At 40.2% G+C, this 27,071-nt stretch overlaps 1 protein-coding gene across 1 annotated transcript in view; it reads left to right on the top strand.

Annotated features, from left to right (window-relative positions):
• The first annotated feature begins 2,081 nt into the window (after positions 1–2,081).
• The window catches only part of scn4ab (sodium channel, voltage-gated, type IV, alpha, b), a 32,867-nt gene continuing 7,877 nt past the window's right edge, over positions 2,082–27,071 (top strand). Inside the window, exons 1-23 of the mRNA XM_053637241.1 lie at positions 2,082–2,440; positions 3,764–4,088; positions 6,454–6,574; positions 8,401–8,488; positions 8,648–8,776; positions 9,895–9,986; positions 10,494–10,712; positions 10,889–10,952; positions 12,653–12,794; positions 13,450–13,647; positions 14,070–14,189; positions 14,642–14,756; positions 14,929–15,167; positions 15,276–15,449; positions 18,833–19,189; positions 20,495–20,884; positions 22,291–22,408; positions 23,618–23,772; positions 23,884–24,057; positions 24,700–24,822; positions 25,457–25,741; positions 25,870–25,923; positions 26,167–26,304. Coding sequence (XP_053493216.1) covers positions 2,340–2,440; positions 3,764–4,088; positions 6,454–6,574; positions 8,401–8,488; positions 8,648–8,776; positions 9,895–9,986; positions 10,494–10,712; positions 10,889–10,952; positions 12,653–12,794; positions 13,450–13,647; positions 14,070–14,189; positions 14,642–14,756; positions 14,929–15,167; positions 15,276–15,449; positions 18,833–19,189; positions 20,495–20,884; positions 22,291–22,408; positions 23,618–23,772; positions 23,884–24,057; positions 24,700–24,822; positions 25,457–25,741; positions 25,870–25,923; positions 26,167–26,304 — 3,921 coding nt within the window. The 5' untranslated portion in view covers positions 2,082–2,339. The remainder of the gene's footprint in view (positions 2,441–3,763; positions 4,089–6,453; positions 6,575–8,400; positions 8,489–8,647; positions 8,777–9,894; positions 9,987–10,493; positions 10,713–10,888; positions 10,953–12,652; positions 12,795–13,449; positions 13,648–14,069; positions 14,190–14,641; positions 14,757–14,928; positions 15,168–15,275; positions 15,450–18,832; positions 19,190–20,494; positions 20,885–22,290; positions 22,409–23,617; positions 23,773–23,883; positions 24,058–24,699; positions 24,823–25,456; positions 25,742–25,869; positions 25,924–26,166; positions 26,305–27,071) is intronic.

Genomic DNA, 27,071 nt, shown 5'->3' with positions numbered 1-27,071 from the left:
CCGTGCTTAAAGGTTGTGTGTGCAGTGCCACATGCGGTGGGATTTACTGCATGGAGAAAAAACACACTCAGAGACAAAAAGCAACAGAAGAGCTGCTAAATTGCATTGATTTAATGCGTATTTAATATAGACAAGCTGCAATGAAATTTGGAAGCACAAGGATCCCAGAGGGAAGAAATTATGAAAAGGACATGAGCAAATATTTGGAAGGCAGTTATAAAAGAAACAAATGGTGCCCTTTGTGATAGTAAAATCAGCTTAATCAGCTTAAACTAAGCTTAGCCTTAGTAGTGACTAATTAATAACGATCCAAATATCTCCACAACAACAAAACTGCCTTGTAATCTTGTACTTCTATCATTATGGGGACTTTTTAAATCCTTTCTCACACCAGATAAACTCGATGTTTGGACATAAACATTTACTATAACTTATAACTTACTATATCCTATAATAGTTTTACCCTAACAGCTTACTGTAACATATAGTGAATAGTAATTTACTATAACTCTGACGTGTTGTTTGTCGAGGATCTGTAGAGGCGTCGGATACAAACGCAGAAATGTAGCTCAGCGTCCCTTTGGTGTTACCATGACATTGTTACTCAGAGTGGGAATTTCTGTCCCCCTCTGGTTCTCGGATTATCTGCTCCTACAGCATGCATTCGCAGTAAGTCGTGAGCTCAATGAGAGAGATTCAGAACATTGACTGTCCTGAAACGCCTTTCTCAAGGAACAGAAATAAAGACCCCCATTGATCCAGTCCCGGGAACTTGAGTTGTAAGAATTTACCATTGTCAAACAACAAGGAAAGGGATTGAAGTAAAAAAAAAATCTCTTAATCTCACCAAAATGTCACAATTGAAGTATTTGATTCTATCTATCTATCTATCTATCTATCTATCTAGCTGATCTCATGAATCAGAAGAAATGTTTTTTTAAGATCTTTAGATTTGTATTGTTTGCACTGATCAACCCATTATTTTAGAAGAATATCTAGATTTATAGTTTACATACTAGAACCACTGTCATCATATACCAAGCGTCGTGTACACAGCTGTATACTTAATGACATGCAGCACAGTATTTGCCTGTATGAACATACAGGATTGCATGTATGGTTAACTGTAACGCTGGGGACTCAGCTGGAGGTCAATGTCGAGGATTTGCAGAGGTCTCTATAAAAAAAACAAAAAAACCAATAACATCAAATTCAAACCAAACAAGGCTAGACTTGGCCAGAATCGACGGCAGGTGATCATGGGAATACTTGGTGTGAGGCGGGAATATAACCTGGGTGAGATGCCAGTCCATCACAGGGCAACATGCCCTCACACATTCATGGTGTTTTCACACCTAGTTCGCTTGAGTCCTCCAAACGCTCTCGGAGAGGTTCAGCGTGTATATGTGAACAAACCAAGTGATCTCAGACCCCCCTAACAGGATCCAAAAGTGCGGGTCCGTTTGTGGTTCGATTTCTTCGTGATATGTGAAAGCAACGAGGTCCCGGTCCACTTTTCATTTCTTTTAGACATTTGTACCTGGAGGTTTGCCGTACCTGCAACCATGTTCCGTCACTGCTGAAAACAACACAAACCCGAACCCTAACCCTAACTAACCCCGAGTACCCGTGACAAAATGCGTCGAAGTGGAGAGTCCACTGAAATGGAGGATCCCTGGCCCTTCTATGATGACGACTTGGATGAAATTTTTGGTGCAAGCTCGGGTCTGAGTACTTATGAAGTTGTAGTGTGAACAAGAAAGGCTCTTGAGATCGCTTCATTGCTGAAGAGGACCAAAAAAAGAACCGGGTTCTCTTTTGAGTCCACTATACTCTGAACACCAAAAAGGACTGAGGACTAAGGCCGCTTCCCTTTCCGGTTCACTTTAAGTCAGCTGGGTTTCATTCTTTTAAAACGAACTACATGTGAAAACACCCTCATGCTCTCTATAGGTGCAATTTAGATGATTCTGTTAGATGGTGATGTTTTTGGGAGGTGGGGGGAAACCAGAGAACCCTCAGGAAATCTGCGCAAACACAGGGATAAGGAGATGGAACCGGGTACCCTGGAACATCCTCTAAACATACCAAATAAAAAATAAGGCTATTGGAGGCATTTAATTCCCCACTAGTGCACGTCCCAGACTTTGCATTAAAAGAAAAGAAAAGACCAATAGAGTCATTGTCCTCGGGACAGTGTTCTGACTTTGTAAGTCGGGGGAGGGTGGAGGTTCAGCAGTACAGGCAGGCTAAGCATGTGTGTCAGACACGACAGGGTCGTATAGTTCTCCAGCCTTCCTCATCAGTGCAGGGCAGTTCACCGCAATCGAGCAGCGACTATGGCTAAAACGCGGAAGATCTCACTGTTGGAGGCATGGCTCCGGAATCGGGCCGCGCAACCGAAGAAAGCAGAAAAGCTGAAACTATGGCCGCAACAATCGTAAGTGAGACAAACCTGTGCTGTGGCAGGAGTAGGGTTTTTAATGTGTTGGCAATTGATCGACTGTGTATCATTTACTGCTTTCTTGAGATAGCAATAGCAGCAGTGTTTATGTATTTGTATGATTTGGACAGTTATTTCGGATCTATCTATCTATCTGTCATTGATCTATCTGTTAGTTGTCAGTGCTTTCATTTGTAAGGGATAAGGAATAAAACACCTGTGTTGATTAATCAATGTGGAGTTACACGCACAACACCGAAGTTGATTATTTTCCAATAACAGCACATCCGGAGGTGTTTTATTGCTCATGCAACACAGCGGTTTGCCAGCAGTTACATTGTTTTATTTACCGGGCGGCTGTGGATCAGGTGGTAGAGCGGGTTGTTCACTAATCATAGGGTTGGCGGTGTGATTCTCGGCCCACGTGACTCCACATGCCGAAGTGTCCTTGGGCAAGACACTGAACCCCAAGGTGCTCCTGATGGCAGGCTAGCACCTTGTGTGAGAGTGTGTGTGTGAATGAGAAACAGTGTAAAGCGCTTTGTAGTCCTGTTAAGATTAAAAGGCGCTTTATAAGTGCAGACCATTTACCTTTTTATTTATTAACGATTGACATGTCTTCCTTTTCTTTTTATTATCATTTAATCTTGTGGGACGTCAGGGAGCTTTCCTGAAGTTGATAAATATTTAAAAAACTGCAGCTTGTCATGTTACCGAGAAAGCGCAAAGTGCAACCTCGTGTCATGAAGACGTCAGAAAACGTAACCTTACAGCTTACTTAACTGTTACGAAGTGCTGACACTGGAGACTCATTCCGTAAATGTTTAAATAAACGTCTCCTTAAACAAAACAGCTCCATGGCTACAGTTGTACACATTTTAACATAAATTTGATGTTGAGTGTCAATAATACAAGTCCTTTGTGTAAGTTGTTACTATAGAAACGATAATGTATTGGAAAGCGTGTGTTAATATAGACCTGTGATTTGATAAATCATATACTCTGTTAATCTAATCAAAGGGGTCATAACATGATCAGTCATGTACATTTTAATGCAATTACATTGCTGTTTTTTAATCCATGATTTCCTTTGTTAGTTGTAAATATATATTTCTATGATGCAGTGTCAAAAAATATCGAGAGTGCAAAAAAATCTTGTGTTTTAGATGAAGAACTACAAAACTGTAAAAAAAAAAAAAAATTAAAAAGTTAACACTGGGAAAATATGTATGAAGAGACTTTTCTCTTCTCTTCTCTACTTTTCTTTCCTTCCTTCCTTCACTCACTCACTCACCTCTGCTCTCTCTCCTCTCTCGGCAGGGCGTTGCTGAGAGACCCCGAGCTGGTTTCGTCTCTCGTCCAGCAGAATGTGAAGATGGCATGTTTGCTTCTCCCCGCAGGCACCGATGTGTTCCGCCGCTTCACGCCGGAGTCGCTGGCCGAGTGTGAGCGACTCAAGGCCGAGGCAGATGCCGAAGAGGCTCAGAGGAAAGCCCAGAACATTGAGATCCTTGAAGAGGACCTGCCCAAACCCTCCAAAGACCTGGAAGTTGGAAAATCCTTACCGTTTATCTATGGAGACCCTCCACCTGAGCTCCTTAACATCCCTCTGGAAGAGCTCGATCCCTACTACAAATCCAAGAAAGTCAGTCCTGGCTCCTCTGTGCACAATGCGTTTTCACAAAGCATGAGAAATAGCATATGAAGTGGTTTTTACGGTTCCTTTTCTTCAGTACGTCCCTGTGAAAAAATCATTTTAGTGGGTGATTGACATGCGAGGGCCCTACATCCCCTGTGACAGCGGGACCCCTCGTTATTATTATTTTTTACAGTTAAAGGTTGTTTCTTTATTTAGTTACTTGTTTTTGTTTGTTTGTATATCTATCTATCTATCTATCTATCTATCTAGGCCTATTTACAGTATCTATCTATCTATCTATCTATCTATCTATCTATCTACAGTGCCCTCCACTAATATTGGCACCCTTGGTAAATATGAGCAAAGAAGGCTGTGAAAAATTGTCATAAGTATTGACTAAAAGGGTGCCAATAATTGTTGCACACCTATATTTAACAAAGGTATATTTTTTTTGTGATAAACCTGTGTTTTGTTTGCAATTGTTTGAGATCCATGAGAGCAGAGTGTTTTTGTGAAAGATCGAAAGGTTAAACAATAAAGACAATTTTTCATAGCCGCCTTTGCTCATATTTACCAAGGGTGCCAATATTTGTGGAGGACACTCTATCTATCTATCTATCTATCTATCTATCTATAATATATTTATTTACTTTTGTGTGTTTGCTTGATTATTTATTAATCTATACTTACTTACCTATTTATGCATTTTTGTTTGCTTGCTTGCGTACTTATTTATTTATTTATTTATTTATTTACTCATTTACATGTTTTTGTGTCCTTCCTTCTTTCCTTACTTGGAATGTGTTTCTGAAATTCCCCCTGCCCTGTGCTGTAGTGTTGTACACAGAAACATTCCCACGTTTTGTGTCCCCAGAGGGACTAACTGAAGAACACTTAGGGGTGCTAGATGTAACCTGTGTAAGGGCGCGTACTGCGTTAAGAAAACCTTTGTGTTAAACCTTTATGCAAATATCAGAGAAGCCTGGACAAATCGTATCATGTCATCATGACATCGTATCCACTGGTCACAGTCAGTTCCTCATGTCCCAGCGTCTTGCAAGTCTGAAAAAGAAAACCACTGTTCACGAAGTGTCTCATGTCTAATAGAAGCAGGCAGCAGTCATTCACAGGCCTTTTACTGTTCCGACTTTTCCGGGAATCATGGTCAAAGTCTATAGCAGGGGTGTGACATCAGACAGCCAAGTCAAACACAGGCAGATCTGTTACTCAAGGTCATAAACAAACAGAGCGTCCCAAACAAAATGTCAACATACCGTAATATCAGTCTGGAAAAACAATAAACATGGAGCCAAAAATGAAATGTCATGAGGCTTAGCGAGGAAGTATTCAATATACAGACGTAAGATTTATACATAAACCTATACCACAGTGCCACAGAAGATTTTATAACGTAAACTAAATCACAGGTTTATATTCCTGTGCTTGCTCTAATATCGTATTGTTTCTATAATAAAGATGAACTCAAAGAAACGTGTACGGTGGACATTCCATATAAAATAATCATCGCTATAGCTTTCTGAAGTTTTCTGTACGGAGTCTCCGGTGTCAGCGTTTTGTAACAATCAGAGATAAAGCTGTAAATTGACGATTTTACGCTTTTTTCCCACAGGTTTCTCAGTGATATGACAAGCTGCGTGTTCTTTTGTATTATTAGCTTCAAGGGAGAGAAGAAATTTTGCACCAATACGTTATGAATACGAAATGTTTTGCACCAGTACGGTAGCGACGGTCTTGGGAGAGCTCTTTGCTTTTACCCATCGTGAGATGATTCTTGTGTGACACCTCGGTAACGAAAAGCCTTTTTATAGACCATCGATTTACTAACCCAGCTGATATTAATCTGCACAGATAGGGGGTATAATTACTTACGGATTCCTTGCCTTACCTTACCTTGGAGAACTGCTTTTTCTTAACGTGTTCAGTACTTTTTTCCTGTGTCATTCCACTTTATTACACATAACTTTATTTACAGACTTTAATGTTGTGAATTCTTTATAGGTCCAGATTTCTTGAGTTAATACCAATGTCTCCATGTAAATAGCCTCATTGGAAATATATGTGTTTCAGTGTGTTTCATTGGTTGGCGAATCGCTGCGGCGTAAGAAAAATAAAACGCTTCAGGACATGCTGTTATAGGAAATGAATCAACCTCGAGGTGGTAAAATGAATGCAGCTTCCTCACGCAACCCAGTAAAAACATAAAAAGTGTTCAGGACAGTTATGGCATGGTGAATGTCAGTCCATTTGAAATAAAAGACAGTTCCTTATCATGCTACGGTACGTGTTGCTGATTGTGTTAGATCTTTAGATTTTCATTTGCTTTGATTAATGCTTTTTTTGCGTTTTGCAGACTTTCATCGTGATCAGCAAAGGGAATACAATCAACAGGTTCAACGTGGATCCAGCCTGTTACGTTCTCACCCCCTTCAACCCCATCCGCAGGGTTGCCATCCGAGTACTCATACACTCATATCCTTTGGATGCACACAAGGTTTTAAGGGGTTATAAAGACATCCCATTCACTTAGACAAATAAAATTATGAGTAGAAACATTTCTAAATGGGTTCAGATAGTTGATAAATGTGTGTCTGTGAGATGGTGACTGATCAGCGAAGCTTGTCAGAGGTTCATGATCTATATCAGTGTCGGTACCCTGATATTATGTGCGAAAGAAAGTTAATCCTATTGAATTGGGGTTTTTTTTAAAAATAAGTAATGTTAGCTAAGTTGAACATACAGTACACTGATAGATTTGGTTTCACATTACCTTGCCAGAAAGCGCGAGCGCACTATCTGTGTATTTTCCGTTGTTTTTTCATAGAGATGGGAAACCATCTACTACATCTTTTGGAATTTCTGCTCATTCTGCATCACATATCACACTCGCAGGAAAGTGCTGTCTGGCATCTTTCGCGTACATGAGCTTTTCACATCTTTACTGAACACATTGAGCAATCATTCGCAGTACAGGTTGGAAAAAGTAAGTGGACCCTTGAATTGAGTAACTTGTAGACCCTCTTCTACCGGCGGTAGCCGCCTGGCACAATGACGAGGAGGAATCTGGGAGCGTTTCTCGCTAGAAAACCGTTTCAGTTCATCAATATATTGGGCTTTCTTGATTGAACAGCCCTCTTCAGGTCATGCCATAGCATCTCAATTGGGATAAGGTCAGGACTCCGACTCAGCCATTCCTAAACATGATTTACTTGTGTGCGTCGGGTCATTGTCATGTTGCATCATCTAACCTCTATTAAGCTTGCGATCATGCGCGGTTGCCCTGACATTCTCCCATAAGACATCGTGGTTTTGAATTGTTCCCTCAATGATTGCACGGTCTTGAGGCAGCAAAGCAGCTCTAAACCACGATGCTCCCTTCACCATGCTTCACAGTCGCATTGAGGTTTTTGTGTTAGCGTGCAGTGTTTGTTTTCCCTCCAAACATAGCGTTGTGCATTCTTGCCAAAAAATGAACCTTTTGTCTCATCTGTCCACAAAACTTTTCCCATCACTGTTGTGGAACATCCCCATGCCACAGTGTTTTTTGTTGGGTTTTTTTTTATTTTTGGACAGCTGTGGCTTCCTTTATGGTGTTCGTCCATTAGCGTTTTCTGCAGGTCTTTTTCTGTTACCCTTGGGTTCTTTTTCTTTGCAGACCGCCGACTCCTAGGGAGAGTTTCAACAGCCTGAATTTCCTCCGTTTATAGACAGTGGATCTGATTTTGGATCGATGAACACGCAGGTCTTCAGAAATGCTTCTGTAGTCTTTTCCAGCTTTGTGCATTTCTCAGGTCCCGTGAAAGCTGTTGGGCTCAAAGCATGGCTCACGCTAATCAGTAGCCCTTGAGTTGAACAGATATGTCAGTAACTAGACTTTGCGTGTCTTTATTTATTTAAAGGGCAAATCACCTGTTCAACCCACACGTCCGATCTCATCTCCTTAATGTAAACGCCCGACTCCAATTAGCACAGCGGTTTACTTACTTTCCCAGCCTGTACTGTGAATGATTACTCAGTATGTTCGATAAAGACCCGAACACTGCGACTGCACGTGGGTTATCCGTTTAGTCAAATCGCGTTTGTCTATAATTGTGACTTTGATTGAGACCACATTTTACGAGTGATCAATAAACCCCGGACATTCCAAAGTTCGCAAAGGTCACAAACTTTTTCTTGCAACTGTATCTAACTTCCCAGACAGCAAGACTTTGGTACAGTGAGTGATTGGAGCTGTGGACATAACTTTATTGAGATAGCACACACACACACACCCACAGAGCTCCTTGACTGTTCAGTAAATTATTCAGCATGTTCATCATGGTGACGATCCTGTCCAACTGTGTGTTCATGACGATGAGCCACCCGCCAGACTGGAGCAAAATTATGGAGTGAGTCTCAACACGAACAGCAACGAGCCTCCTTTATGATCATATTTATACAGACAGACAATAACTACATCATAATGTATAGCACTGTTACCTTGGTAACTCATACACGACTGTGTTTTCTCACATGCTCAGTACACTCGCGTGACTCTTGTGTGTCAGGTACGTGTTTACGGGGATCTACACCTTCGAGGCTCTGATTAAAGTCTTGTCCAGAGGGTTCTGTATCGGAGACTTCACATTCCTTCGAGATCCATGGAACTGGCTGGATTTCATGGTGATCAGCATGGCGTGAGTATGAGATGTCATACATGGTACTGAAATAGTTTTGCAGGGCATACACACACACACACACACACACACACACACACACAACGGACACGCCAATCAGCCTACATTGCATGTCTTTGGACTGGGGGAGTACCCAGAGGAAATCCCCACAGCATGGGGAGAACATGCAAACTCCACACACACACACACACACACACACACACACACACACACACACACACACAGGGCCGCAGCGAGAATCGACCCTCAACCCTGGAGGTGTGAGACAAACGTGCTGACCACTAAACCACTGTGCCCCCATTTTTATAAATATATTTATACTACCATGATGACACACACACACACACACACACACACACACACACACACACACACACACACTGTTTGTTTGTTTGCTTGCTTCTTTCATTCATTATTTTTTCTTTCTTTCTTTCTCACTTTTTCTTTCATTCTCCCTTTCACACTCTCTCCATATCAGCCTTTGTTTGTTTGTTTGTTTGTTTGTTTGTTTGTTTGTTTGCTCGGTTGCTTCTTTCTTTCTTTCTTTCCTACTTTTTAATCACTTTTTTCTTTCATTCTCCGTCACACTCTCTCCCTATTAACTTTTGTTTGTTTGCTTCTTCCTTTCTTTCTTTCTTTCTTTCTTTCTGCTTATTTAATATTTTTCATCTTTTTTCTTTCTGTTTTCTTCCTACAGTTCTCACGTTTTTCTTTCTTGTGATCAATTGTTTTTTTTGTCACATTCTTTCTCATCTCTCTCACTTACCAACCTTGATTTCTCTTTCTCTGTCCGTTTCTTTTTCTTGAAAACATCCCGATATTCACTATTAGAGTTACTCTCTCTCTCTCTCTCTCTCTCTCTCTCTCTCTCTCTCTCCTAATTTTATGAGTCCATATTATACACTCCACAGTCCACTTTATTAGGAACACCTGCTGATTCGTGCAAGTATCCTCTTAGGCGTTCTTAGTAACGTTGACAGTGTGTGTAAATATTCAGTATTTTCGTCGCAGTAGGAACACGTAGAGCAAGTTTACACTCTGAATTGGAATAAGCGGTTGAAGGCTGTGATGAATGAGTTTGGATGTCCTGAGTGATTCTGGATCATGTGTGTCTGCAGGTACATCACTGAGTTTGTGGACTTGGGAAATGTCTCAGCTCTGAGGACCTTCCGTGTGCTTCGAGCCCTGAAAACAATCACCGTAATTCCTGGTGCGTCCTGGACCACAGTCCACATCACATCCCGAGCGCTATCATGAACGACCATGTCTAAGCATGTACAGCTGATGATTACCACAGAACTGTTCTCAGTTCTCAATTCTGATTGGTCAGAAGGCTTTCTCTAACAGCAGCTCTGACAGTAATGTAGCTGCGAATCACAGATTTCTATTAATGTGTATTAATATAAAGGCTAATACGTAGAAAGGCTTTGAAACGGATTAACAACATGCGTCATCGTTGATATGGTGAAGTTTTCTGTGCAGAGATGTTTATTTAACATTTATGGAAGGGGTCTCCAGTGTCAGCACTTTGTACGGGCCAGAGGTAAAGCTTACCTTTAAGTTTTCAGACATGAGAAGAGAGAAATCAAGGCAGGAAAAAAAAAAACAGAGAGAACGACTGTTTCTAGCTGCTATAATGCACGCGAGAGCAAACGAATAAAATGACAACGTTAGTAACAGTCGCATGATGGTCAGAACCCCCGTGTGTGCCGTGCAGGTCTGAAAACCATCGTCGGTGCGCTGATTCAGTCTGTGAAGAAGCTGGGAGACGTCATGATCCTCACCGTCTTCTGTCTCAGCGTTTTCGCCCTCATTGGCCTGCAGCTGTTCATGGGAATTCTGCGCAACAAGTGCATCCAGTGGCCTCCTGCAAGCATCAATGACACCATGGATACCAACAGCACTTTCGACTTTGAACAGTACTTCGACAATCAGGGTAATTGGAGATCTAGATCTATTGATCTAAACAAGTTTAACATCAACGGTCCGCTTGTCCAGGCCATGTTTCGATAGAAGTATATTATTAAGTATAATATTATATTAATCTGACAGGTTTACCACGCGCTCATTTGTCACTTTCGAGAAGCTGATTGCGAGTTCTTTGTTTTGCAGAGAATTACTACCACCTGGATGGTAGCGCAGATCCACTGCTGTGTGGAAACAGTTCGGATGCTGGGTGGGTTGGCCAGCCACGTATTTCCCCCTTCACTGGTTATTAAATGATACATAACAATGGGACAATGATCTGGGAAAACCTACACTGTAAAACCGGATAAGTTCATTTAACTCAAAAAAGTCGAGGAAACTAATTACCTCAAAATTTTTAAGTCGATAAATGAATTTCTTTAAGCCAAACACACTTCAATAGAGTTAATTGAGTTCATTTTTTGTTATATTGAAGTGTATTTGGATTAAAGAAATTGATTTATAAACGTAAAATTTCTGAGGTAATTAGTTTCCTCAAATTTTTTGAGTTAGATGAACATATCCGGTTTTACAGTGGATTAACGTTGGCATTTTCTGATATATATATATATATATATATACACACACACACACAGTACTGTGCAGAGGTTTTATGTGCATACAAAGAAACACTGTAGAGCAATAATGACTTCAAAATAATGAAATTTTTCTACATTAAAAAAATAAGATAAAGTGCAGTAAACAGTAGTAAATGAAACAAAGTCAATATTTGGTAGGACAAAACAATAAAAATAAAAATAGTAGCCTCCGGAGCAGTTTGTATAGTTTGTATTTATAATGAAACGAGCTGTAAGTGTTATTGAGAGTCTTACAGAACCAGACACGGTCCTTCTGGAGACTTCGACCATCGTACTCGCGTCTTATTTCTGCACAGAAACCCGGCAGCCTTCATTGTGTTTTTTTTTTCTCTGAAAAGTCTCTTACCTCTTAATACTCTGCTTTCTTTACTGGACTTGACAAGCTGGACCATCCATGTTGGAGCGAATCCGGTTCAGAGTGTCGTCTGAACACGTGCTTCAGCTGAGATGAGGAAAATCGGACATTTTGTGGTCAATATCGCATATGTGCTTAAATTTAAATAGTGACCTGGAAATAGCTGAATGATAGTTGAATCCTGAATATTTCTTCGTTATTTAACTCTTCGTCACCATTTTTTTAAAATTCCAAAATGCTAAACCTTTCTGTTTATTTCCAGTTTAAATAAATAAATAAATAAATAAATAAACAACAACGACCTCCTCTTAGACTTTCGCACTCCACTGTAGTTGTGAAAACTGCAGTCTTCCCTGAACTGAAATATCTTCGTCTTTTTACGCAGATACAGCATTTTTTAACCCCGCTAAAAGAGAAAACAGAGAAAACCTAAAGAAAACGCACTTCTCGTTTTTCACCAGCTTGATCAAAGTGTGTGAGGAAATCCTACTTAGCTAATGAGGTTTCAGACATCTTTAGGTAGACTGAGTGGTTTTAACAGTTAAACTGCATCTGTACCTGATGTTATCTTTGCAGGAATGTAGCCTAGATGATTATTCCCAAAATGGAAATAATAATAATAATAAAAAAAACATTTCCACGATATTTAAAATACATTTGTTGCAGGAAAAATACCGATTTAACTGATTTCATATCAGCCACAGCGACAGATGATGGGTTTTCCCAGACCGCCACACGTACATGATGCTTTACAGAGGTGTGCGTAAACAGAAACTGTTGTACTTTGTGGATTAAAGTACTGAAATAATAATAAATAACTTAAAAAAAAACGTAATAAGAGTACTGAAAGTATCTAAAGAAATAAAATCCTGAGTGTGTACAGTATTTATTTATTCATTGTTAAATCCCCATGGCGGCCTTTGTGTGTAACTGAGCTGTTGACTATAATACTGACAGGCGATGTCCCGAGGGATACGTGTGTATGAAAGCAGGGAGGAATCCGAATTATGGATACACCAGCTATGACACCTTCGGGTGGGCCTTCCTTGCCCTCTTCCGCCTCATGACACAAGACTTCTGGGAAAACCTGTTCCAGTTGGTTTGTACATTCACGATTTTTTGAGTCTTATACGCTAATATGCACACATTATTCAGCTCACCTGTATCTTTTCTGTCGCCTTGTCATGCTTCACTAATGGAGCTGTGCGGTTACTAAGTAAGTACCGGACCATTTTCACATTTACTGTAAAAGCCTGGGCACATGAGTGAAAACTCACGTCAGACAACAGATAGAGATAGTCACCCTTAAGGAAGAATCACGTCCATTTCACGTGTGATTATGTGAGCAATATGTACTCACACATGGAAAAATAACCTGAACATCTGAGTATTTGACTCTGTTATGCCCTAAAATTGGGAATAATGTGGATATAAATAAATCCTGATAAAAAAAATAAATAAATAAAAATCTGTAAACCAACATGCCCCACATGTAAAAAAAATAAATAAATAAATAAATAAACTAACGTGTGAAAAAAGAATGGACTGTGTGTGAAAACACAAGCACAAATAAAAGCACATGTCCTACATTATAAAAATGTTTTAAAAAAAGAGTCCATTTAAAAAAAAAAAATGACGTGAAAATATCACTGTGGTGGACTTTGCAGAACAAACACCTGAGAAAATCTGATTATAAAAAATTCTGATGCAAACTGTCTGGAGATCGCCAGCTGATGCCGTCTTGCGTATTTCAGACTCTCCGGGCAGCAGGGAAGACCTACATGATCTTCTTCGTAGTCATCATCTTCTTAGGCTCCTTTTACCTGATCAACCTGATTTTGGCGGTGGTGGCAATGGCGTATGCGGAGCAGAACGAAGCCAATATAGCTGAAGCTAAAGAGAAGGAGGAAGAGTATGCCAAGATCATGGAGCAGCTCAAAAAGCAATCTGAGGCAAGCGTGCTCTCTCATTACGCCTTTAGTTTCATTCACTGTTTTCCTAATCAGCACTGCGTGCATGAAGCTTGCACTAAAGAGCATTCCCAATGGCGATTCACGACTGAGAAGACGTTTTCAGTTATTAATTCATGATTCAGGAAGTTTAAGTTTAAGTATTGATAAATCCTAATAAGAGTGTGTAATTGTGCAAATCTGGAACGAGAGAAAAATTCTTTTGCATGAAAACAGGAAAAATAATATAATTACCAAGATTAATAAGTTTACCATAAAATCATCACACGCTAAAACATGTTGAATATATGTGTTGGTTAAGGTACGTGTTTGCATATATGAAATGCAATGCTTTAATATTATACAAATAAAGCTATTTTATTTTTAACGGCAGTCCCATCTAAATGTTTCATTCGTCCGAGCAGCTGAAAAAAGCGATGGTGAAAGAAAGCACGACCTCGCTCTCGAGCGAAAAGAAACATGACGGCGGCACTGAGTATGATGAGAATCACGAAGAGCATGGCACTGCCCTAAAACACAGAGAGGTACTGTAATGCACGAACACCAATGAATCCATCTGGGATTTTACTACATGACGCCTGTATTAAATTCAGTATTCATTTCAGACCTGTACTGAATTCTGATTGGTCAAAAGGTCTTGATGAGCTCTCTCTTAGGAGACGTATATTTAACATTTAATGGAAAGGGTCTCTAGTGTAACAGTCAGTAAGAACGACAAACTTGTTGGATGTTCCACAATCTTAAATCTAACTATAAATGGATAAAAAGTACAACATATCCTTTAATAAATTTTTCTCCAATAACATAGCATAGGTTTCATCCCATACTTGTATTCATAAAGGTTCAACTGATCGATTGCAATGTCAATAGCTTAAAAAAAAAAAATTCTAATGATTGCTGTAGATCGATATTTAATGCTTTCAATCCTGCCGAAGCGTTACAGTCCAGTTTTATTTCTTTTCTGCTGTGTCTAAAGTCTACCGAGGTGTCCAAATTAAATGGATCCAAAGGAAGTATGGACTTAATAGAACTACCCGGCCAGCACAACAGGAAAGCCAGTGCAGTGAGTGCTGTAAGCCATACACTAGAAGGTGAAGTCTTTAGTTTATTCATGAGTGATTCGACAAATTTAACAGAATAATGAACAACTAGATTATATGTATTGTAACCGTGGGTTAAACGTAGGTCTTGTTGGATGTTTCAGTTGTTTGCAATGAAATAAGACGTTAATATCCTGTTTATACCTACTTATTATATTTTCAGAATTAGAAGAGTTGGAAAGACCATGTCCACCTTGCTGGTACAAGTTTGCAGACATTTTCCTAAAGTGGGACTGCTGTGCACCATGGATCAGATTCAAAAAATGGGTGTACTTTATTGTGATGGATCCTTTTGTGGACTTGGGCATCACCATCTGCATCGTACTAAACACCGTGTTTATGGCCATGGAACATTATCCGATGACTCCTGAGTTCGAACATGTGTTGTCTGTTGGGAATTTGGTAAGGCACTAGATACAAACCTACACGATATTTCACTGGTTTATTAGGCTTGCATCTTCTAAACTGCCCTCAAATACAACCCACTAAGCTAGGAGCATGTCTTTCTAGGTGTTCACGGGCATCTTCACGGCTGAGATGGTACTCAAACTCATAGCGATGGACCCATACTACTACTTCCAGGTCGGCTGGAATATATTCGACAGCATCATCGTGACCATGAGTCTTGTGGAACTCGGCTTGGCTAATGTACAAGGGCTGTCTGTGCTCCGGTCCTTCCGACTTGTAAGTAATTGTTTATCCGCTTACCAGAAATATATGTAAACAGATGCATAAGAGAATTGCAGAGAGTTCAGGTTATCAGTTTTTGCTAATGAGGGTTGTTCATAGATTGTCTTCCTGCAATCGCTTGAGTGTATGCCAGCTCTGCTACTATACTGAATATTAAAGTTAAGATGATGGAAGCCTTATTGCTTCTCGTACCCAAACATCTGAGATTGGACACTCATTACACTATTTCATGTAAAATAAAAGCATGGAAGCAAGAATGAAGAATTTGACCTACAATCGGCGGACGTTTTAGTTGGACATGTGACATTGGAGCACAGCAAACCTATTGGAGGACTTCACACCTTTGTTTTGGTAAATAGCTGACATCACACTAACTGATTCTTCTCAGAGTTCATAGGATGCATAGATCATAGCCTTTTCTTTTATGTAATATCTCTTATTTATTGGCAAATTCAGTTCATCAAAGAAAGAGCAAACATATGAATGCCAAAAGAAGCGTGAAACTGGGAAGAATCATCTAGTGTGGTATTGGCATTTCTGGAGAAAAATTGGAGAGTTTTTGCACTTTGCCCTTTTATTATGTTTATGCGTGAAGCAATAGGCCCAAGCTGCTTTATTTTTTGAGTGACTGAGTTTACAAAAGCTTGCAATACTCAGCTTCCAATGTGCTGGAATGTGCACTTAGTGCTTGTGTGCTTTTGAACCAATTTCTATTTGAATAACCCATTACATAAAGCAGGAAATACTGTTGAAATTATTTTGCCTGAGTAGGTAACATATGATTATATCGTTGCATGTTCATGTAAGAAAGGGAAAAAAGAAGGGTGTAACACATGGCAGCCAGAATGGGTCAGGATCATGAGCCTGGGTCAGAGCTTGAGACTGACTAGGTGTGAGGGCCTGAGAGAAATTGTAAAAGAGAAAAGGGACAGTATATACAAAGAGAGACCAAAACTCAGGCATGATGGGTGATGCAAGGACAGAATCTATTAGAGATACTGGTATTGGGGCAGAATGGGTGATGAAGGGACAGGTTCTATAAGAGATACTGGTACTGGGGCAGAATGGGTCATGCAGGGACAGGATCTATAAGAGATACTGGTATTGGGGCAGAATGGGTCATGCAGGGACAGGATCTATAAGAGATACTGGTATTGGGGCAGAATGGGTCATGCAGGGACAGGATCTATAAGTGATACTGGTACTGGGGCAGAATGGGTCATGCAGGGACAGGATCTATAAGTGATACTGGTATCGGGGCAGAATGGGTGATGCAGGGACAGGATCTATAAGAGATACTGGTATCGGGGCAGAATGGGTCATGCAGGGACAGGATCTATGAGGCAGATGAAACCCGGGGCAGAATGGAAGACGGAGGGGCAAGATCTTGGGAAACAGGCCTGATACAAATTGTGAAACAGTGCCACAGCAGCATATTGACAAGAGTCATGATTGACCAGAGAGACCAACACAGAATGGATGATGCAGTAGCAGCATTGATCAGAGAGATTGACACTGCGGCATGATGAATAATACAGGGCCAGGATTAATGTATGATCAACACTTGTGCATAATGCATGATGCAATGACCCTGTCTGATGCAAGAGATCAAACTGGGGCATAATGTGTGATGCTGCACCAGAATTGATGAGATTGAACAACACAGGGGCATGTTGGGTGATGCAGGGGTAGGTTTGAGGAGAGAGATTGACAGTGTTGCAGGATCGGTAGTGCAGGAAGTGGAATGAGGACAGACATTGACACTGGGGGCCAATGGATAGTGCAGGACTGACAAGAGACTGAGAAAAGACAACAAGGCAGCTTATACTATTTAAGCTTAGGATTAAGTACCTCGGCTGCTATGGAATCGCTTGCCTTAACCAGACAGACACGGGCATGGGTTTGTCAGAGAAATCCATGTGTATGGAACTATTGATCCTTTATTTGGGAGAGCAGGATCCCTGGAAGCCAGCAAGAGAGACGGATTTTTAAGGATGGGTGGGGAAAGTGACAGATGGCTGAGAGGCCATCTTGCTGTTTCTTGCTGTTTCCCTGAACTTTAACCTGGGGTCTACAGCCTAACACTCCCACAACAAAGCTAGTAGCTAGTAGGCCAGATGATCTGCTGATAATTGCTTTTTAGCAAGCTTCACTGTTGCTGATAGCTGAAGCTAGGTAACAAGAAACCATCTCTCTCACTGTGAAAATCTCACAGCAAATCACTGTGAGATCATAATGGGCGTTCAGGCAGTATACTCAACATATACTCAGTATGCACTGGGAACAAAACCCTTGCAGTACCATCAGAAATATTGACACGTCGTTAGACAGACCAGCTGTATCAGCTTGATCTACTTGAATGGAGTGAGACAGGACATCTCACTGCTTCTCCTCAAACTCCTGCTTTTGTCTCAGTAGCTCTGTTATTAAATCCACAGTCTTCTATAGCACAGGGAAGGAAGAGAATGGCAGATGTAATCCCACAGTGTATTTCTCAGGGGTAAAATCAAGCATCATTGTCATCATCCATCAAATCTTAGGCAGAAGCTATAAAAAGGCAACAAATTAATCATCCTTCAGACCTAGTTCTAAAACACCCCATTCACTAATCACAATAAGGATCTTGTGGCTAATGCATTTAGAAAGTGTGTGAATTCAGAAGCACTTTACTTTTTAGCCATGGCTTCCAGTTGACTCATGACAGCTGACTCATGGCTTCAGCTAACCCTCGCACTGACGTTTGTTGCCAACCTGTTGTGTGATTGTAGCCTTCTATGTTGTGTTATATGCAGTGTTATACACAGTGTACAAATACACTGTGGTATTTCTACACACATGCAGGATATAAACGTTTTTATTCATTGATGCTAATAAATGACTTATGTTTTATCAGAATGTACATATGTGTTGCTGCAGTATTTTTATACTTTATAAATGGTATACTTGATATATATGATTTTTGGACCAATTCCCAGTCATTGTATCCAATAGACTCTTGTTGTCTGGATGAAGACTTTGGTAGTGCAGAATGGGGTGGTGGTGTGTTAGTGTTAGCATAGACCATGATCAATATAGCTATCTATATCTATCATGATAGACATAGAGAAAATTCTTGAGTGGGTCACATGAATTTTACAGTGAGTAAAATAATAAATGTGCCACAAGTAGGCTATTACGTAAACTCCTCCCTCAGGATTTATTATAAGCAGTGGCTGAATTATTATCCAAATATTGCATAATATTGTTTCTACCATCTCCAAAGGATTATTTTCACTGCTAATTAAGTGATGTACCATCCCACTACAAATCGTCGTTTCTTGATGGTTCTTGTAAAGCTAACTATTATATAATCATGTTGTGACTAATATTTAATACAGATGCGTGTCTTCAAGTTGGCAAAGTCATGGCCTACCCTGAACATGCTGATTAAGATCATTGGTAACTCTGTGGGTGCCCTGGGGAACCTGACCCTCGTCCTGGGCATCATCGTCTTCATCTTCGCTGTGGTGGGCATGCAGCTGTTTGGGAAGAGCTACAAGGACTGTGTTTGTAAAATCTCTCAAGATTGTGAATTGCCACGTTGGCACATGACAGACTTCTTCCACTCCTTCCTAATTGTGTTTCGGATCCTGTGTGGCGAGTGGATTGAAACCATGTGGGACTGCATGGAAGTGGCAGGCCAGTCCATGTGCATTATCGTCTTCATGATGGTCATGGTGATTGGAAACCTGGTGGTGAGTACCGCCTCAGTCATGTACTTACAACAGGGTCTGTCTGAATTTTTTGTTGTCTAGATCCATGGTTCTTGATTTAGGGTCCGGGAGCCCTGAGGGGTCAATGATGAAAAGCCAGGGAGTCCACTATTTTTGAATTTTATTCCAGTGGTGCAAACAATAAACCCACCATTGCCAAAGTTATTACTCCTACAAATCATTTTAAAAGTAGCGTTTTCAAATCAGCACTAGAATCACTAACCACGTCAAGAATATTTTACCATAAGAAACCTTTACACACACCGTTCAACATCTTCTGAGGCCTGTATACTAATTGTGACATCCATTAGACTGAAAGGACCAAAACATTGGACAGATCTCGCTGAGATAATTGACTTGTGACGTGCCACTCGTGCTTGGAACTCTCCGGCAAGTCTGATATCCCTAAGTGCACTTGAGTGGATGTTGGCCGACATGCTTGAGGAGACAGATCTGTCATAGACCTTACATCCTGTAGAGTAGATCATGTGATCCTCTGACTAGAAGTTAATTATACATAGGACATATTTACTTTGAGTATCAACCAGCCATTTACTATAAATGTAACCAGGAAGATTTCCATTTCAGCTATTCATAGAGCAAAGAGGAAACGGCTCATACGACGAGGAGGTGAAACCGACTTTTTCTGAAATCCTTTGATGGGGGGATCTGGGGGATGTCGAGATATGTATTTCAGTTAATAAATACTGTTTTCATCAGCAAAAGAACAGGAAAATTTGCAGTGTCATTTATGAATTGCAACAATTTCTGGAACTGTTGGTTGAGCTAAGCTAACCATAAAACCAAGAACCATAATGGTCATCAGTTGGAATAATCCACAATACAAATGATAACAGATCACTTAGTGCAATATATATATATATATATATATATATATATATATATATATATATATATATATATATATATATAGAAAACATTTTTATATATATAGAAAACATTAGAAAATTGTATATAGAAAACATTTTTATATATATAGAAAACAATGTGTAATAATTTTGTAATAATATATATATATATATAGAAAACATTTTTATATATATAGAAAACATTAGAAAATTGTATATAGAAAACATTTTTATATATATAGAAAACAATGTGTAATAATTTTGTAATAATATATATATATATATTATTACAAAATTATTACACATTGTTTTCTTTACACAAAAATGTGCTACTGAACTGTATTCTGCTGAGAATGTTGACTTTAAGGAACAGATTAAAAAAAAAAACCTTAAAACACATAGCTTATGGTTCTTATAGGTCCTGAATCTCTTCCTGGCATTGCTGCTCAGCTCCTTCAGTGGAGACAACCTGGCATCGTCAGACGAAGATGGTGAAATGAACAACCTGCAGATTGCCATATCAAGAATCACCAGGGGCATCGACTGGGTCAAGGCCTATATTATCACGCACATAAGGCGCTTGTTGGGCTTGAATCCGAAGGAAGAGGAGAAGAAAGGAAATGATCTAGTCCTGAACCACGTGGACACAGTTGAGTCAGAGGACGAGACCAAGGAGGAGCTGAAGCAACTTGATGGTGCTCTTAGAATGGCCGTTGTTCCTATCGCAAAGGGAGAGTCTGATGTTGAAAGCCCTTATGATGAGGAAAGTTCTTCTGAGAACGAAGAGAATATCGATGAAAAAAAGAAAGTGAGTTTTTTTCCCCCCCTAGTTCACAATTCAACACATCAAAAAAAAAAAAGACCTACTGTTAACATAAACATTAATAGTTTTATTCAATAGTTATTTTCTTTCAGTTCCCAACACCTTCTGACCAAAAGTAGTCGAGAATTCAACAGCCCTGTGGTATAATAATAGTGGATTAGAAAACGACTATGAATACTCTTACACCTGAAAACCTCATTTAAATTCACACAGAGAATCTGCGGCTATCATGGTCAGTATTTGGCTGGACAGAGAGAAACGTAGCCACTCTGAGTGTTTTTATGGGTGCAGTCGAGGTCGGGTGTCACAGTGACGGAGCGTGGGAAAGAGCACCAGCGCAGCATGATTAGTTTACCTGTACGTCAACCATCAGACCCCTTGGGTTCCTCTTTCAATCATACTTCCTGCCTAGAATTTTGACTTTGTGTAGCACAGCCGTGCATCTAAAAAAAATGTGTCCGTTCATGCATTTGAGTAGTTTATGAGTAGTAAAGCTAAGCAGAGCCGCTCGAGGTCAGATATTTTGTTAAACATTTGTTTCAATGAGTCGCATAAGCCCTGACTCTTTAGGCAACTGTTTGTTGGTATGTCTGCAAACCGGGTTGAATTACGCGGCTCACATAACATACTCTCGCGTGTCTAAATGCTTGGCATAACACCGGCAGCCATGTTTCTCCACAGGGAAGGGGATACATAACATAGCTGAAGTGGAGGCAGTGGTACTAAGCAATCCGCTCTACTTCACTAGAATTTGACCAGGCGAAAGCCAAAGCCAAATAACCTCGAGCGATATTTATTCATTCCATGTTGTCTAGATGCCATGTTGTCTAAGTTCAGAATTTTACTTCACATGGAATTACACAATAAAATGACAGCTGGAAATACGCTAACGGATAAACAGCATGGTACTCTGCTTTATTAGACAGATCTGTTTACTCCTTAAGCTTCAGTTACACGTGGCTACGTCAGTGAAAGAAGAATACCGTCCAGATCCGAGGGATGGATTTAAGCAGCACACTTATCATTCACAGTGTCTTCTTCATGCTGCTAAATATAACTCCTTTTGAACTGCGGCTGTAAAGCCAGATATATTCTTGTACACGATGTCCTGAGCGCTCTAGCTAGGAAATCTAGACAGAAATAGTACAAGAAAAACACAGTGACACCTCAAAAATAAATACAAGAGAAATATCTGGTTCGGTTGTTTAGCATGGGGCGTGCTAGTCATTTAGGTTGGAAGTACGTGAGAGAGTGTTTCAGCAGGTTTCGCCACAAATGCCCCTTTTTTCAATAGAGTCTGCATCCAGACCCTTCAACATATTTTGCACCTCTGACACAGCACACAGATGTTCTGATGAGTATATCTTTAATTTAACACCTATTTCCGACAGCTGAACGATGCAGACGATTCGTCCAGCTGCAGCACCGTGGACAAACCTCCAGCGGCGGAAGAGGCGGATTCAGAAGATGAACCAGATCCCATCACCCCAGTGGACTGCTGCACAGAGAGTGAGACTCACTAAGCTCTGTTTTCTTTCAGTGTCTCCAAATGGGAAGCGGTTTACCCTAGATACCATACTATAAAAAAAGAGCCTAATGGCTGCTCAGTAGCAAAGATAGCCCTGCTATAAAAAAAAAATCCAGCATGGTCTGACCAAAAATTGGTAAAACATAGGCAGAGCTGCTCAGACTGGTCGGCCATCATTGCCAGGTGATACATTATTATTCCAGGGTCCTAAATTGTTGATTAAACTGATCAGTAAATGTTTGAAACTTTGTAACTGCCGTACCGTTGACCGAAGCTCAGGTTACTGTCTGTGCAGAGATTTGCATGGTTGGTTTCTCTGAGTACCACCTCCCTAAAATATTCAGGTGGATGGCCTGTGCCAGATTGCCCCTAGTGCCACACATGATGGTGTGTGCAGGGTGCCATGTGATGGCCTGGCATCCCATACAATTCAATTCAGTTTAACTTGTATAGTGCTTTTTACAATGGACATTGTCTCAAATCAGCTTTGCAGAAATATATAAACACAGGATACGGATTTTAAGTGTGTGAATTTATCCCTAATGAGCATTCCTCATGGATGATATGAGGAAGAAACCCTGAGTGGAACCAGACTCAGAAGGGAACCCGTCCTCATCTGGGTAACGACGGATAGTGTGAAAGTAAAAGAAAGTTCATGATGGTTTAATATGAAGTCTGTTTGTTGAACTAGTCCACTGTTCACTAAAGGAGACCTGAGTGTAAAACTGCATGTGGTAATTGCAGTCCTAAGGCCATCGCAGCAACCGTAGTCCCAGCAACCACAGCGAGAACGTCCATGTGGAATTGAGGTCCATACAGGGTGTATTCCCATCATGCACCAAGTGTTTCCAGGATCCACTGCCACTCTGACCAGGAGAAAGCACTTAGTGAAGATAAATGAATGAAAAATTACTTTACTGGAGGCAAAGTGGTACAAAATGGTGGTAAAAATAACTTACCTATGATGTAGAATGAGTAGCGGTAATTCAGATATTATTTTCTATCAGCCCGTCAGACTACACTGGATTTTTCAGCATGCATCTAAAGCACTGTTTTCTAAAGTAGCGTCGTGTAACGGAATCTGTGTGTGAACGGAATTTTTTGAACGTTTAAACATTTTAAAATCATAAAATTGAAATTAAATTTTTGAATTGATCCATACGCTTTATCTCCTTCCCCCTGCATTAAAGAATGCATTAGACGCTGCCCATGCCTGGATGTGGACATCACCAAGGGCAGAGGAAAGACATGGTGGAACCTCCGTAAGACCTGTTTCGCCATTGTGGAGCACAACTACTTTGAGACCTTCATCATCTTCATGATTCTCCTCAGCAGCGGTGCCTTGGTGAGCTGAAGGGGAACGTGTTGATACGCTGAAACACTGCTGTTGTTTGTTTTTTTTGAGAGGTGGTACAGCTTTGAGTTCTGAGCTCATGTTCTCTTCTTCTCTGATCAGGCGTTTGAGGATATTTACATTGAGCAGCGACGAGTGATTAAAATCATTCTCGAATATGCTGATCAGGTCTTCACCTACGTTTTTGTCATTGAGATGCTCCTGAAATGGGTTGCGTATGGCTTCAAGACCTACTTCACGAACGCTTGGTGCTGGCTGGACTTCCTCATTGTTGATGTATGTAATTATGCTTATCATGTCCAAGTAAAACCTAATATGCAATATTTATAGACTGACCAAGAAAACTATACTTATAATTATACATCCCACTTCCTGTGCTCTCAGAAATAAAGGCACCCAACTTTTCCTTGGCCTCGGAGTGACACTGGAATATCAAGGGTACATGATTTGTACTTATAATATGTAACTTTATGTATGAAGGTGCATATGGGGTACTTTAAATTAGCTTTCAGTGTAGTTTTCCTTAATGTCGAATTATGCTCCTTGGCTTCCCAGGTAAAATATACATGCTAAAGGTACAAAATACATCCCCTTGATGGTACCACTCCAGCAACCAGGAAGTGTACAGTTTGGTACCTTTATTTCTCAGTGTGGACAACTGATACGCCAGATTGTGGAAAAATGCACACAGATATTCAGAAAAAGAAATGTGATCATCTGGTTGCTATGGTTAGCATTTAAAATGATCTCATGCTGTCTTTTAATTGGCTTACAGTCTTCTGGGCTTAAATATATTGCACATTTGATTATTTATTATTCAAAAACTCCAGTAAAAAACGATAAGGTTTGACATGTAGCTTCAGTGTCAGCATTTTTGCTCAAAAAAATTCCTTTTGAAATTGCGAAATTATCACACAGGTCTCGCTGATCAGCTTGACGGCTAACATCCTGGGTTACTCCGAGCTCGGACCCATCAAATCCCTGAGGACCTTGAGGGCTCTGAGGCCGCTTCGCGCCTTGTCCAGATTTGAGGGAATGAGGGCAAGTACATGATTAAACGACGTTATATTCGGTTTTATTTACGTAGTGATTTAGCTGACGATAGATATCGAAACAAAGTGGCTCTACAGAAACCCGGTTGCAGTTTAATGAACTATCCAGAGGCGACAGTGTTGAGGAACAATTCCCTGAAATGACATGATGAAGAAACCTTGAGAGGAATCAAAAGGGAATCCCGTCCTTCTCTGCGTGACGCCGGATAGTGGGATCAGAAATCATTACAGTATAAGATGCGGAAGAGTAAAGACGCACAGTGAGTGTCCGAGTGTGTTGGAAGGATGTTCAGTATGAGCAGTCCTGGGATGCGCTTCAGGACAGTCTTTATGATTACAGCAGCTACAAATCTACAAAGGTGAGATTAAAGACTTAAGCAAGAGTGTGAACTGTTTTTTGGAAGCGCAGACCTTTAAGATGCTCATGTGGAACCATCCACGGCAGCAGAGGGGGATTCACAAGTGTAGGTTCAGTTTAGTGAATACTACTTGTACATGAAGTACCTGATCCCAGTGCAGGGCTTGCATTTAAAGGCACTTCATAGCTATGGCTTTTATTGACTTGAATGAACTACTTGTATTTAGGTTTAAAAGTGGTTGTGTATTCTTGTGAACGTCCTCAGGTGGTGGTTAACGCCCTGGTTGGAGCCATCCCCTCCATATTTAACGTGATGCTGGTGTGTCTGATCTTCTGGCTGATCTTCAGCATAATGGGCGTGAACCTGTTTGCTGGAAAATTCTACTATTGCTTTAATTATACCTCTGAAGAGTATTTCCCAGCTGATGTGGTGAACAACAAAAGTGAATGCTTGGATCTGATCAATTCCGGTATGCATGAAACGCGATGGATGAACACAAAGGTCAACTTCGATAACGTGGGAATGGGCTACCTCGCCCTGCTGCAAGTGGTTAGTGTTCATACATGAGAACGAATGGATGGATGGTTGGATGGATGCATGGAGGGTTAGAAAATAGCATAAGATGCAAATTGCTTGTTTTGTTTTGGTATATATCTTAATTTCTTGTTGGTACGCAGGCAACATTTAAAGGTTGGATGGACATCATGTATGCTGCTGTGGATTCTCGTGAGGTAAGGTTCATTCTTCAGAGTGAACAGAGAAACACTGGACTTGTTTCCTCAAGTGCTTGCCATAACCTAATGATTAATAATGAATTTATACACGAGACAAGGTCTAGGAGTGATATCAAACAAGTTAATGTATGTTAACATTCTGTGGCCAGCTCTGCAATAGATATTATCTGACTAAACCGAAATGTATAAACAATTCATACAGCTTTTCCATGCTCTTTTCACTTCTGCCTCTTAAACTAGGTGGAGATGCAGCCATATTATGAGTCAAACCTCTACATGTACCTGTACTTTGTTATTTTCATCATCTTCGGGTCGTTCTTCACACTCAATTTATTCATCGGTGTCATCATTGATAATTTCAACCAACAAAAATCAAAGATAAGTATCATGAACACGTCGGTTGCAAGCTGAACCGGCCTCAGTCTGACGTATAAGTCATTTTATTTCAGGTGGAATCGGTGGAACGCACTGAGAAGTTTCAACACAAGGGTTTATATGTAATGAAAAAACACACTTAGGGGTGTGCTGTTGGAGGATAACAATCCATGAAGGGGCGGTGTGATGAAGTGGACTTAACACCACATCCCACGTAGTGTTTCATTCCTCCTGTACCATGGAATTTTGCAGATTCTTTTTCTTTATTTAAGAATGAAAAATTGTACTTTTATCAGTTTATAGTTAGGTCACCTATATCATAGTACCTGTAAACAGTCGTTCCCTCTCCAGACTCTCTCGTAAAGACAAAAAAAAAAACTAAACAAAAAACACAACATAAATTCTTCCATTCTGAAGACCTTCCAGTCGAGGGACATACTGACACTGGAGACTCCCTCCATAAATATTAAATATTAATAACATCTCCTTAAAGAAAACTTCACCATATCGACAATTATACATGTGCCTTTCTCAAACAATGAGGCACATTTGAATGCCTTTTTGTTATTATATCATTCTTAAATTATGCATTAGCATCCCTATGAATGAGCTGTTACTATAGAAACCAGAACATATTGAAACAAGAGCATTAATTAATCAACACCTTCTGAGAATTCAGCAATATTGGGGTATAAATATGAATAAATTAATCTAAGTCACTGCCAAAAGCATATAGCTTCATGTATATTCACATAGTGTGTGTGTGTGTG

The sequence above is a fragment of the Ictalurus furcatus genome, chromosome 12 (assembly GCF_023375685.1).
Source record: "Ictalurus furcatus strain D&B chromosome 12, Billie_1.0, whole genome shotgun sequence".
NCBI lineage: Eukaryota > Metazoa > Chordata > Actinopteri > Siluriformes > Ictaluridae > Ictalurus > Ictalurus furcatus.
This window is presented reverse-complemented; position numbering and strand designations above follow the sequence as displayed.